Source organism: Manis pentadactyla, chromosome 1 (genome assembly GCF_030020395.1).
Source record: "Manis pentadactyla isolate mManPen7 chromosome 1, mManPen7.hap1, whole genome shotgun sequence".
Lineage (NCBI taxonomy): Eukaryota > Metazoa > Chordata > Mammalia > Pholidota > Manidae > Manis > Manis pentadactyla.
Window position 1 is genome coordinate 1,100,150 of NC_080019.1, and position 14,796 is coordinate 1,114,945.

Consider the following 14,796-nt stretch of genomic DNA (forward strand, 5'->3'; position numbering starts at 1 on the left):
CCTGTGCCCTGTGTAGGCGCAGCCTGAATTGCAAGGCCAGACGACCTTTGCACAGTCTCAGGTGAGCGTCTTGCTGGGCTATTGCCAGCTCCAGTGTGCAAATGGCTTCAGCCATAAATTACACACGCTTATTGTATTTATTTGTTTGTTTGTTTGTTTATTAAACACACAATATTATGTAGATATTGGCCAAGATCCTTGCTGCTACAGGGAGTCTGCCATCTAAACATGCAGTTTTTTTCCTTCTATCAAGTCACATTGTATCTCAGCACGTTTTAACAAATGTAACTGGTCACTTGGCAGGACTCATTACATCAGTAACAGTCTGACTTTATGGGACAGTGTCAAAGCAATGTAAGTGACATGTTAATTATTTTATTTACTGCCTAATCTGGACTAATTTAGTCTTTTCTCTGCACTATTATATGTGTTACACAATCTGAGATGCTTCTTAAGTTTTATTTATGGAGCTGGAGAACAAGTAGCATAAGTTTAGAAAGCAAAAAACAGATCAATCTAGTAGTTTGTCAGCAACAGCCATTTCCCCATAGGCATAAAAGCCATGGTGAACCATTTCAGAAGACTGAACAGCTTTGTTAGATCATTGCAGAAAATGCATTTCTTGTCTTGATCTCTCTAATAGTATTAAAGTGTGTCTCAAATATTGTACTTACTGATTATATTCTTTAGCCTTATGCTTATCACCGCTCAGATTATAGTTGGTATTATTTTCTAAAAAACCCCACAGGTTCTATGGGATAAACAGGTAAGAAAAGGCTTCTGCAACATGCATGGGATGTTGGTAGACACTAAATGAGAAGGAATCTCATGGTCTAGTAACTTGAGTACATACTCAACTAGATAATGAGCAAATTTCTTTTCTGTAGGACTTCTCAGGACCTTTAATAAGAAAATGTGAATTACCGACATCAAGAAGTGAAACATATATGTAGCATTTCCAAATCTGTTAATTCACAGATCCTTCACTACTTGTTTTCTCTCAGGAAGCATATTCTAATGTAATGAGTAGCAGACAGTGCGTATTTTTAAAGCACCAAGTGTACAATACACTGTGGATCAATTTAAAAAGTAATAAATGTTGGGGAGGCATTTTTCTGCAATCAAGAATCCTATTTCCCAAATGGGAATATAAGGCGTAAATGCATTAGACTTCAGGTAATGGTATGAAGGAAAAATACTGAAGATATCACAAAGTGACATGTGATCAATTGTCCAATTGAATGATGTTAAAATCGTTTGAGTGCAGCAGTAGGAGGAACAAATAGAGCACAATGAGATCAGAGATAGGAGACACATCAGGTGTGGTTGCTCTGGTGAAAGAAGTGGCTGACCTTGGGGGAGGTCCAGGACACTCCAAGGCAGGTTAGTGTGCTTCAGACACAGTTGGCCAGAATGTCTTGACCTCCATGTGCGCCTGAATCGCTTGGGGATTCAGTAGATTTGGCCTAAGGATCAAGGTTCTGCATTTCTGACAAACTTCCAAGTGACACCGATGCTGCTGGTCTTGGGATCACACTCTGAGGGGCAAGAAGTTAGAGCACGAGGTGGCAAGCATTTTTATACCAGATAGTAAATACTTGAGGATTTGTGAGCCATACAGTTTGTTGCAACTGCTGAACTCTGTCATTGTAATGCAAAAGCAGCCGCAGATGAAGTGTACATGAATAAACATGGTTGTGTTCCAAAAAGCCTTTATGATAGACTCTGAAATGTGAACTTTATATAATCTTCATCTATCAAAAATTCTTATTTGATTTTTTTCAATCATTTAAAAGTATAAAACCATTCTTAGTTCATGGGCCATACAAAAACAAGCAGTGGGCCTGCAAAAAAAAGTTAGCTGACCTCTGAGTTAGAGGATAAGATTTTACATCCTGTGAATAGTGGGCAGAGGTTTCCCTGGGAAGCACATCTCACTAAATCCATTCATATTTTTCTCTCCTAAACCTTTAGAGAATTTTTCATGCTTCATTTTCCCTCTACTAGTTGAGTTATATCTTTTTACAGAAGAAAACATTCTCATCGACAGTACAAATTCCTTAGCTAGTTTCAGAGTTTACCAGGCATCATTATTTCTGTCACCTGTACAGTGTAATGCAGTGCCTTCCACATAGAAGATGCCCAGCGGGTGTGTTTAATCGGAATTTAATTTAACTGAATCACATTTAATCCGTAGAAGTCACCTTCATCTTGGCCTTGAGGAAGGGTGCTTCCTAGAGGATTAATAAGGAGAGTGAGAGGAGAATTCCAAGGACGAGAAAGTGGGCAAAGGAGAGGAGGTGATAGGAAAGGGCTGTGTAGGGAATGATCAATCTGTGCAAATATTTGACAGAAATAGAGCATTAGTGAATGAAAATGGTAGAAAACAAATCAGGGTCAAGTTACATGAAAGGCCTAAATGACAGATCTGAATTTTAGGGAATGATGTGTGTAAGGAAGTTTCAAGAGCTTTCATCTGATTTACACTGTAGACAGACTTTACAGCTTAGTGGGGATGGAGAAGTCGAGAAGACCTGCAGCCATGGTCAGTTCTCGTCGGTGAGGATCTGGATTGTGCCCGTGGAGAGAACAGGGAAGAAGAGACTGGAAGGTGGCTCCAGGCTGGAATGCTCTCCAAGACTGTGGAAACAAAGGGAACCTCAGAACGCCCTGAATCAGGAAGTCCTGCCCTTCTCAGTTGTCCCAAAAGCAGTACATGTTGCATTGTGCAGGATGCTTACTTGGCTGGGTTTTTAAAATGTTTTTTAATTCCAAAAGTCATATCTGTTCTTTTGCAAGTATCCTATATTAATTTTTAAAATAGTTTCTGGACTTACTACTCTGAGTATTAACACACTGGTTTGTTCATTAACTTTATTTTCAGATTAATTTTTAGGCATGTAGACAAATGCCTATATTCTGTCTAAATACAGAAAAAGTCAGTCTTCAATGCCATGTTTTCACAAACGAATGTGAAGACCAAAGAATTTTATAGATTTGGTCTCAGAAAATCTCTAAGTGCTGAATAAGAGGTAAAGGGACAACACTGCCCCAGAGACATCCATCCTTTAACTGTAAGGGACACCTTCCCACATAATTCTTTTAAAAATCACATGTGGAGAGGTTTATAGGGCAGCTTCATATTTTTTGTGTAAAAATCCTTGGAGAGTTTGAGGTGAGGGGGGAATGAAGGGAACTTGGTCCGACAGTCTGGCAGCTTGCAGCCTCCCACGCCGCCGTCCCATTTGCAGAAGGAAAAGTGCTGACCAGCACGAATGAATCACAGCATGAGCCTCCCTCTGCAGCAGAGGGCCAGGCAGTCTGCTGGAAAGTTCTGTGAATGTCAGAAATATGGGAGGCATTAACTCTCGTACTGCTCAGCTGATCAGAAGTCTCAGGGTCAACAAAAATGCTGCCTGTGATTTTTAACGTGATGATTAGTTTCCCTCAATACAACAGATATTTGAGCATGATATTTATATTACTTGCATAGTTCATTAGATAATAGATGAAATTGTAAATATAAGAGGAATTTATGATAAAACATTTTATAAGACACTTTGAATTTCTGTTCTTTTCATTTTGTGACTGAAATGGTCTTTCCGAGCTTGGTATCTTCCTTTGTTTCAAGGTTGATGACGTGGACAAAGTTTTACGGAGAAAATTCTGTGGGGATTGTCTGGTTAACTTCACGGTCTAAAATGTAGTTTGGGTCCGTAACATCAACACGGATCTTTTTTATCAAGCAAGCGTCTTATTACATAGCACCTAGTCTTTCACTTTGGCTCTGTTATTTTAACCATCCCCATTTCCCTTGTTTCTCTCTGCCTTTGACCTCCATTTGGCCTGCAGATGGTTCTGTGAGGGGAAAGAGCTGTACAACACTCCCGACCTTCAGATCCGCTGCGAGGGCGGAGACCTGCACACCCTGGTCATAGCAGAGGCCTTTGAGGACGACACAGGCCGCTATACCTGTCTGGCTACAAACCCCAGCGGCTCAGAAGCGACGTCTGCCGAGGTGTTCATTGAAGGTGAGAAGCGCCTGGTGAAGGAGCCCGAATGGTCTGGGGCTCAAGCCAGGCTCCCGGTGGGAAACACTCCCAGGGCAGACGGCTTAATGGTGGTGTGCTCAAACCTCGTTTCTCCTGAAAACATAAATAAATTAAACTTCTAATGTCAGCATTTGTTCCTTTTATTTTAAAACATTTCAGCTACATTAACTTGACTTTATTTAAGATACAAAGTATCCACCTTATTTTTGGTTTCACTAGTGAACAGAGAATGAGAACATATTGAAATAGCATATCTATCCGCTAGAGCTAAACTCTTAATGATTTAGGAAATCATTCATGGGAATGCTAGGTGATTGAATGTTTTTAAGTTTTCTATTTTTATCCTAGAGATTTTCCTCTTGTTAAGACTGTTACTCCTGCTAGATGTGCATTGAGCATGCAGTCACTAAGAGAAAAGTTTCAAGAATCAATTACAAATTATATTCAAGGGGTAGGCAGAGAGGAGAATATTTCTACTGTTCTGTCAATTCATTTTTGATAAGACTCATCCTGTGGGGAATTAAAAAACTTGATATTGAAGTACATAGTTTTACTGAGTATTGCATTTGGTCAATAACAGTCTTTTAAGTTGGAAGTGTGTTAAGCACCACAGTGTTCATTTTGCCTCAAACCCGTAAATTGATGAGCACACTGTTAATTGGTTGCCTTTCAAAATAGTGGCTAAAATACAGGAAGAAGATTAAAATCCTTGATTTTTCCACTACCTTAATCTTCATCTTTTTTACTATTTTTAACTGTTTAATACCACCAAATTTCTTCATTATTTCAACTAGAAGAAATCAAGATGTGAACCATCATTTTTAGCTCCTTCAAGAACTGACAAAAAGCATTTAGTTTCATCAGTAACTGACCACTGACTGACAAGAAAGTGTCCTTACTTCTAGTGAGGCTCCTCTGTATCAACTTTGGAAGTGAATATCTGTGCTCCTCAAGGGAGGTCTTGTCGTTAAGGCCAACATTCATTATATGACAGTAAATAATGCTTACATGGCCTTATAAATACAAACACATACATGCATAACTGTTTAAAATCCACTGTAAGCCTAGGAGACATTAATATCCCCTTTTTACAAATGGGTAAACCGAGACCCAGAGAGGCCAGGGGCACTCGGGGTCACCCATGGCTCTAAATCCATGTAGGCTCCAGGGCCCAAATTCTTAACCACCGTGTTACGCATTTCCAAATGCTAAAAAGAATGACAAAATGATTTTTAACATTTAACTACTCAGCGGTATTGGTTATGGGAGGATTGTGGAGCCAACTTACTGAGCTTTTTATAGTACAGAGGACATAAACGTCCACCAACAGCCTGCTTGCTATTGATGGTCAGATTTGCTTCCCAAATCCACAGACTCTTAAAATTAAATGCTTTATTTGCTTTTGGCATTGCTAGAAATATGGCGAATTTTAGTGTGTATTGCTTTTATGCTATAGACTAAATGTTCAATGTTAAATTAGGTTTAAGTAATAGCCTACCAATCAATTCAGCCAACATTTGTCAAGGCCCTACTATGTGCTAGACAGTACGGATGCAACTGTTACTAAAACATAGTCCCTGTATCGAAGAGTCCCAACCTAATACCAGAGATGGACACTTAAACAAAAAAGAGAATATAAAATAAGTGATGGTGTAGTACATGATACAGTAGAAATATGTAAAGTGTTATAAGGGTATAAAGTAATATAAAAGATTGACAGCAAGAAAAATGATATACCTCTTTTGCATATAATAAAAGGAATAGTGGATTTTTTCTGCTGTTCAGTTTTCCTCATGATAACACTGAACTTTCACTGCCAACCAGCCATCTGTATTTCTTCTTTGGAGAAGTGTCTGTTCAGGTCCTCTGACCATTTTTTAATTGGGTTATTTGGGTTTTTCGGTGTTGACTCATATATGAGTTTTTCAGTTATTTTGGGAGTTAACCCCTTATTCGATAAATCACTTACAAATATATTTCCCACACTGTGTGCTGCCTTTTTGTTTTGTTGATGATGTCCTTTGCTGTACAGAAGCATTTTGGTTAGATCCACTTGTTCTACTTGTACATTTCTTATTTTGTTGCCTTTACCTGGGAGACATGTACAGAAAAAAGTTGCTCATGCTTATGTTCCAGAGATTTTTGCCTATGTTTTCTTCTAAGAGTTTTATGGATTCGTGACTTATATTCTGGTCTTTTATCCATTTTGAGTTTACTTTTGTGTATGGAGTTAGACAGTGATCTAGTTTCATTCTTTTACATGTAGCTGTCCAGTTCCCAACACCAGTTGTTGAAGAGGCTGTCATTTCCCCGTTGTATATCCATGGCTCCTTTATCATATAGATGTGTGGGTTTCTATCTGGGCTCTCTATTCTGTTCCACTGATCTATGGGTATGTAGATGGAAATGAAGCTAGGACTGGACATACTACTGAGCAGACCAACGAAGGAGAAAGAAGAGCAGGGGAAGCGCAAGGGGCCGAGTCTGAGTCTGAGCCTAGTCCCCCCTGTGCACTGAACTTCCGGGGGGAGGTGCCAGCAAAGGAGAGCGAGGAGGAACAGCCCCTTCGTGGGGGAGGGGCTGGGCACAGTGGCATGAAGTGGGCAGGAGACGGTGTTCTGGAAGGAGGGTGATGGCTTTGCCCCCTGCTGCTGGGAATCCGCAGACAAGGCTGCGGAGGAACCACCAGGGTCGGCCACTGTGGAGCTGTTGCCAATTTTAACATCCAGTCCAGGCATCCTGGAGAGGACCAGCAGTCCGATCCAATGAGCTGAGTTAAGTTTGCAGAAGTGGAAGGAGAGGCAACAAATAGATTGTGGGGTGAAGTTTTGTTCAAATGGCAGCAGAGAGCTGGGCCAGTATCTGGCAAGGAGTGTGGGATGGAGACTGTTTTTGCTATTCGCTTGCTTGTTTTCATACCAGAATCACGACAGCATGTTTCTGTGTAAGGAAAGTAACCCAAGAGAGAAGACCTAGATTATGCAGAGAGGATGGAGAATAAAACAGACCCCAGAATCTTCGAAAAGAAAAAAGAAAACAGAATCTGACCCACATGTGTGCTAGATGGGGAGGTGGTGCCCTTAAGGACTAGATGGCAAAGAGATAGTCTCAAAAAATTCACAGTATAAATGGAAAAGGAAAGGGGAAAGTAAACATGGGAAACAATACAGACACCTCAAATTCTTGCCTCTGCTTGCCCCTCCTGATTATAAAGTGAGTTACACAAGTCATGATAGCTTTAGGAGCAACAGAGGGCAGGCCGGTGGCCCTGACATGTGGGATGAAGGAAGCTGGAGTAAACTTGACCTGTGGATAAGGATTTGGGTGGGTTGGAGAGGACGGCAGGGCAGCATAAAAAAGTTGGGGAAGGTGCAGGGCTACTTGATCATAATATGTGTTGGCAGTCCTGTTTGACATTTATTTGTAAATTTCTGATGCTTTGAATAGTCGAATAAAATGTGTGCCCCTTTTAAACAACATTTGGAAGCATCGCTCCTGTTGATCCCAGCAGGGGAAAGCATCTGAGCACCAGGTTCCTTCTGCTGAGTTTTAAAAATGTGCTCAGAGAAGCTACAGGAGTCTAAGCACAGCTTTGCCCATTGTTCACATTAGTTTTAAATAACTTTAATATTTTATGACTAGCTTAGTCCTTAGCTCCATGACCTTGAACAGCTATTCAGTGGCTCTATGCTTCAGTTTCTCCATCTCTGCATGGAGAAAACTAGTTTGCTGTAAGGACTGAATGAGTTAGTACCTTAGATTAACATAGTTAATACCTGACACACAGTGTTATTACTATTACAAAAATAGCACATATTCGTTTTGAAATGCTAAAACATACAGATAAAAGGAAGACATAAAAATCATGTGTAATTCCACTCCCCTGGGTCAGTCACTCTTAGTATCGTGATCTTTTCTATCTTTTTCCTACAGATAATATTCCTGTAACTATATATTTTATTGTACATACTCTTAAAAATTTAACCTGTTGTGGCACAAACATCTACTCATGTCGTTAAACATTGTTTAACACTCACTTTAATGCTTTTATTGTCATTCATCACAACATTTTAAATCATTGGCATTAGTTCACTTACTCAGAGTGCAGGTGATTGTTGCCCTGCCAATAATCACAGCAACAGAGAAGAGGGAGAAAAATGAGGAGTACAAATGAGGGCAGAGCATATTCCTTAAATTTTGAAAAGCAAACCAGGTATGAAAGGATGAACTCCATGATTAGATTCACCAAAGTCAATCAGGGGTTTTAAATACATGCAAATATGTATTTATATACTTATGTAATATTGCATAAAAAATGTTTTTTAACGGTTGATATCTGCTTTCATGAAGGCTTCCTATTCCCTGAAATTGAAGCTGTATAATTTACTTCATTAGCTTCCATTCAGAAATGCAGCTTAAAAAAAAAAAAAAGTTGATACCACATTGACAAAAGTAATTAAAACAGTGTTTTCATGAGTGTAGGGAATATAGGCATTTTGATATTGCTATTTTATATACCTTTCTGTGGAGATGTTAAGAATGGAGATAATAAATATGTCCATCCCCAGTGGAATGATAAAATTATGGTATATCTACATGAATTTATTTGAAGCAGCTATTAGAAAGTTACTAAGTATATGTTTGTTATCATGGAGAGGCATTTCACAGTGTGCTAAGTGGGGTAAAAAGCTCTCATTGAGCAGTTTGCATAGCACTGTCTTTTATAAATATAGTTACTATTTATATGTGTGCATAGGAATAAACTTTGGAAGGATAAGCACCAAAGTAACTGGGTGGTGGTATTTCAAATGATTTTTTTTTTGTAATTTCTGCTATTGCATATTTTCTGGGTCCTTTCCTCCAAGGCAGCATTAAATTGGGTATATTTTTAACATGGAAAGGAAACACCTTTTAAAGGCAAGACAGGAGGTTCATTTTTGTGATGTTTCCAGTGGCACCCCATTGCCAGGATATAGCAGAGGCCGTTGGCCCTTGATTCCTTCATTCTGTGTGAAGAGCAGTATAGACATAGTTACCATTTAGGCAGGTAGACATCAGATGAACAGACAGACAGTGGTGGAAGGACCGGATGCTTCAGCTCGGAGCCAACATCAGAAACGGAAAGTGATGGTTTGATTAATTCAGAGAAAAATGTTAACCTATGAGAGGGGTGTTTTTCCTGACTGGCAGGTGCAAAGCAGAGGAGATGGGGTGGAGGAGGGAGGCCTACCCTGAGGGAGGCAACGCAGCTTGCTGCGCAGATGGGGACATCGGACCTGCCACCGTCCCCAAGAGCAGCCCTGACACCTGAGACGGAATGTGACATTGAGATTGCACGAGGGTTGGACAGGTGTGCAGAAACCAGCAAGTGTATCTTCTGCAGGGGACACAAACCTTTTTGGCCCTTTACCTTTCTCTGAACATCAGCTCGAAAAAAAGTAGCAAAAGAGAATGAAAAAAAGAATGGCTTTCTAAATAGATCATCAGAGGGGATTTTATTATGAAGATTCAAGTGTTTGGAGTCAGATGAAGAACACTAGTTCTCTCCCCAGTTTCTGGCTGCTTTGAGAGCATCTGCAACGATCCCCGGAGGACTTCTGCCACCTCTCCCTCTCCCCTAACACTCTCAGGACTCCAGTAACATTGATCTCTCAGGCTGCCCATGACTCTGTGGCAAGTGGGCCAATGGACTTTCTCCCACTGCTCAGCCCACCTGCCCATCCTGCTCAAGCATCCCACCTGTCTGCCCTGATCTCAGCTCGCTGCCCTGCTGCCCTCCCGCTCCGGCTCCCCCTGTCAGTTCTCCGGGCAAGCAGCACTTTGCCGCCCGGACACAAGTCCATACGCTTCAGCTGGTGTCCCCTCATTTCTTGACCCACTTCCCACTTCTGCCCCTGGGCTCAGCCCCCGTTCTGTGCAGTCTGCTCTTTCCATCTCATTCCACTCGGGGTCTAGGCCTCCAGGCACAAGCCCTCCAGGCACACCCCTGCACACAGCCCTGAAGGCCTCATGGCCTGGTGGGCAGTCAAGGTCAGACACCCTCTGGCCACCACTTTCTAGTTATGTGACCTCATGCAAATTTGTTCCTCAGTGTTCTTACCTGTGACTGGACATAACCCACATCTTAGTGAGGCTCATGATTACAGCACTTAAAGGCTGTAAAGGCTGTTGACTGCCAGGCAGACCTAAGTCCTCAGAAAGTGGTCGTTCCCTCCCTAGCCCCACCTCTGTTCCCAGAGACCTTGTCATTTGCTAACAGGTAGGATGTTAAAAGCCACCTGAGTAGTGTGAGCAAGAACCCTGGGGTCTCAGAGAAGCCGGAGCACAGGAAAGCAGGACAGGTATCCTCTTAAAGGGAGGCTGTTGGGAAAAGACTGGAAAGGAGTGTCCTGTGAGAAGGAATGAATCAACTAAAGGTCCACACAGGAAGGAGCAAGAAGTGAAGCCCTGCCTCCCTTGGATCTTGGAGCGAAGTCCCCACCCTGCTGGAGCCGCCCTCACCACCCTCCTTAAAATTGGCCCTGCTGCCTCCCACCCTCCCTGCACCCTGCACTGCTGGGTGTTTTCCCGCTTCCCCCGCCACCACATCACACATGGACTGACTTCATCTGTCTTCTGTGTTCTCAGAACCCCACAGGGGCAAGGACACGTGCGAATACGCCCCTTGTGTTGTGGAGTGAGCACCAGTGTGTTCAGCGCTCCGGGTGGGGTTCCGTGAGGTGGAAGTGCAGGGCGTTCTGGCAGACAGAGCTAGAAAATCAGGCTGGACGTCATGGAGGCCGCTCAACAGCAGGATTTTAGGTTTTTAATTTACTGGATAGAAACTCCATATCATCCTAGTTTTATGGATGTGTTATAGTAAAATCAATCTGGCATCAGTTGAAGACAAATTAGAGAGATTGAGGGAGGAAGACAAGAATCTGTGTGGTAGTTCAGAAACAAAGTAGAGGAAGCCTACAGTAGGCAGTAGTCACAGATATAAATAGGAAGGGACAGAAACCATTCCGGCACAATTACCTAAACTTTGTTTCAGCATCAGTAAAAGACTGGAGAACATTACATTTGCAGGAAGGAGCTCTAGACAGCCATCTGAGAGAATTAAATCAGTGTGTACATTGTAAGTGTTCTTACAGGCAGATATAACTGCTTGCAAAGAGTACATGTAGTGTGATCCATTTGTATAAATATGTACATAAACTTGTTGATACACTAAATTTATTTGATAAACACCAGACTGTAAACATGTGCAGTGTTAAGGAAGGTACCAACGGTGTTCATCATTATGTCACACAATTCTGTGCTATTTGGTTAGTTTTCTATAATCAGATGTTATTTTATATAAAAATACTTTTAAATAGATAATTTAAGTTACATGTGTCTCATAAGAGAACTATCACAAACACATTTCAAATCACCATGGTTATTTTAAATCTGTCACCTAAAATCTTTTGTCGTAAAATACATGTGCATTAAAATGTAAATCTAGTTTACATTTTGACTAAAATTTGATAGGTGACCCTTAATTCCAAAACAGTAATGAAGCAAATGAATGTGGGAGGTGTGGTCCAAAATGAGAAACACTCATATTCAAGAATGAAGTCACTGTCACGTTCTAACCTATCAAAGAGTCAGAAAGCATCTCTGAATTAAAGGGTAATGAAAATATTAATAATCCACATCAGGCAATCTCCTGGGAAGCATTACAGTTTAAAACCATGCATGTTTTACATACACAGACACATTTACTTCATAATTTTTCATAATTTTATAAATTATATGCTTATGATGGCCGAAGTGGTAAAAATGAAGTCAATATGAAATCTGGCATTAAAATCATTTAGCTTTGAAGAAAACTTTATAGTACCTCCTTTTTAAAAATTATTTTCTGTAAAAGAAGTCTAAGTAAAAATGCTATTGAACCATTCTGTATTTCAAAATAAGACTATGTTATTGCTTAAAAATGAAGAATTTGACTATCGGAAGCAGTCACGGATACTACTTATATCTTGACTTGACTATTATTTTTAACTCTCTCAGGTGCCAGTTCAACAGACTCTGACGGTGAAAGTTTGACTTTCAAATCAAAGCCTGGAGCCATGCCTCAGTAAGTGCCTGCATTCCATCGGCGAGAGCCCGCCCATCGCTGGGTGGGGACGGTGCTCATGGTGCACGGAAGGCACAGGCCAGCTGGTTCAGAGATCAAATACGTGAATGTGGAACACAATTTTTAATTTAAAGCTTTGGATTTTGAGGTCTGCACTTGATCATTGATACGCTAGAATCTAACCATATACAATGCCAGTTTCAAAGACAATTAACTGTTTATAAATGTATGAAAATGTCAGTTGTCAGAAAATTTGTTAAGTCATTACTAAAATGTAAATGAGGACCAGTTTATACAAATTGGAAACTATCTAATTAGGCCAAAAATAGGTTTCCATTTGGATAAAGTCTATTTCTATCTAGTTAGATCTTGTCATAAAAATCACAAACTTTAGTTCTTCCTCCAAAGACATGTGGATTATGAGTAAAACATTAAGATCTTAATTATTTTGCAAAAAAAATAAAATCCACCAGAATTTTGTAGAAAACTCCATAAATACTGAGGCCATGCTAATAAATTCCTTTGATCTGCTAGTATATACATAACAATTATATCTATTTATCAGTATCAAATAAACACTAAATACTAATGTCAGAGGGACCTTATAAGGTCATATACTCTACCACTTCTGATTTCAGATAAAAATCTGAAGCTCCGTGAAGTTACACCACTCGCTTGGGATTGCATAGCCAGATGCCTAGCAGAACCGGGCCAGGCAACCAACCGTTCCTCACGTTTCTCTGCATTTACCTAACGTTTAAGCACTAAGAAAAGAAAAATTCCAGGACATTATCAACTTAACAAAATTGGAAGCCAGAGCAAAGAAGAGTTGCTAGCCATTTATACACAGCTACTTCTCTGTCCACATGCTCATTTTGCTCATGTCTGTAAGGTCCATTCTCATATTCTGACCAGCTGCTCTAACTGTAGATTGTGGGTTTCCATTTCTGAAGCACTTGCCATTAAAGTGGATTGAGTACACCAAAAAGAAAGTGAGCTATTCTGTGGGACTGTTTCAAAGAATAAATCCTGCTTTAAAAAATCCCTGACTGAACACTTGCCTCCCTGTTTTCCAGAGCTCAAAAGAAAACCACTTCTGTTTCCTTGACGATAGGATCATCATCTCCAAAGACAGGGGTGACCACAGCTGTGATCCAACCATTATCTGTCCCTGTTCAGCAGGTGAGTGTGCATTGGAGAAGGAGCCCACAGGAGTCGAATCATTTGCAAACTTCTTGGTTTAAAGAATATAGCTTTGATTCTAACTAGTATAATCCCTTGAGATATTTTCTAAGTGGCAACATAACAGGGAGAAACGACAATGGTAGGTAAAGTTCTTTCTTTTACTCTACTAAAAATAATCTTTAATCAAAGCCACATCACCAATCAACTTCTGCATTTCCACTGGGAATATTTCTTCCTAATGGTCTGTAGTCTGATAAATGGTATGTGTGTTAGCTGTGAGTACTGATTAGTCCCCTTCATATGTGCCTTCTTCCATTGAGCCAAATTCATTCACTCATTTAAAACAAATTAGAAGACAAGAACCGTCCACATACCGATAAAAGTTTTCCCATCTCCTAAAACCTAAACAGATAATAAGAGAACAATTCAAATTCCTTGACTTCACCAAGTATTTGCATCCTGCTTTTATTTCATTGTAAGACTCCCTTACCCAAGAAAGAATAGCAGTGCAAACTACTGGGAAGTGACTGACTGCAAAGGGGGCAACTTTGCAAACACAAACAACATGTTTTTTTTTTTAAGTAATAAATATTACAATATAATGTCTCAGTCAGATAGATTTGCATTACTTTGACTTTGTGCAAGAGTGTGCTTAAATACAGAAGTCTGTCCACTGAGTCTTGAAATGTAAATCATTACCAATTAATCGGTGTGTGTATGAGCCTTACCACACCCTCTATTATTAGCCTGTATTATTAGTTTCTACTACCTACTGAGCAGCCGTAGGTGTTTTCAGTGACTGTGGTATGACATATCCTCTGTGCTATTAGAATATGTGGACAAAAGAGAAATTTGAGTTCATGAACTTGAAAAGAACCAACACAGTGTGAATTATTGTTGATGTCATTTATCGTAGATAGTCCATTAAACCCCTAAACCAGAGTAGAATTTATAGAAATATTTCTGATAATAAATCAGTGGATTTTTTTGCTGTTTGATGTTTAAGTATTGGTAAGTATTTAATAAATGCTTGGCACTGTGCTAGGCATTTCAAGGCAGGAAAAAAATGTCACTAGCTCCATTCCCCAACAGTTTATAAACTATATATGGGAAACAGGAAACACATCTTGAATATGGTGGAATATATTTATGTGTTGCTCAGAAATCTCGGACAGAAAGGCACATTTACTTCTAAATATGTAAATACCATAATACTGTAAGTAGTACATTTTAACTTACTTTTACTGTTATTTTCTTTTTTTTTACCTTTTCACCCCTTTCACCCATTTTTTTTCTACCTCCCACCCACCGACCTCTGGAAACCACCAATGTGTTTTCTTTGTGTTTATCCATTCATCCATTGATGGGACACAGGTTTGCTTCCATGTCTTGCCCCACTGTATATTCACGATTCCTTTGTTGACCATAGATGCATGGGTTTATTCTGGGCTCTCT

At 40.1% G+C, this 14,796-nt stretch overlaps 1 protein-coding gene across 7 annotated transcripts in view; it reads left to right on the forward strand.

Moving 5' to 3' along the window:
* Positions 1 to 14,796, forward strand: part of PALLD (palladin, cytoskeletal associated protein) — a 315,678-nt gene that overhangs the window by 130,996 nt on the left and 169,886 nt on the right. For all 7 annotated transcript variants that reach the window (XM_036890918.2, XM_036890924.2, XM_057501197.1 and 4 more), the window contains exons 2-4: positions 3,853 to 4,031; positions 12,090 to 12,156; positions 13,233 to 13,338. In XM_036890918.2, the coding sequence (XP_036746813.2) occupies positions 12,149 to 12,156; positions 13,233 to 13,338 (114 nt within the window). In that variant the 5' untranslated portion in view covers positions 3,853 to 4,031; positions 12,090 to 12,148. The remainder of the gene's footprint in view (positions 1 to 3,852; positions 4,032 to 12,089; positions 12,157 to 13,232; positions 13,339 to 14,796) is intronic.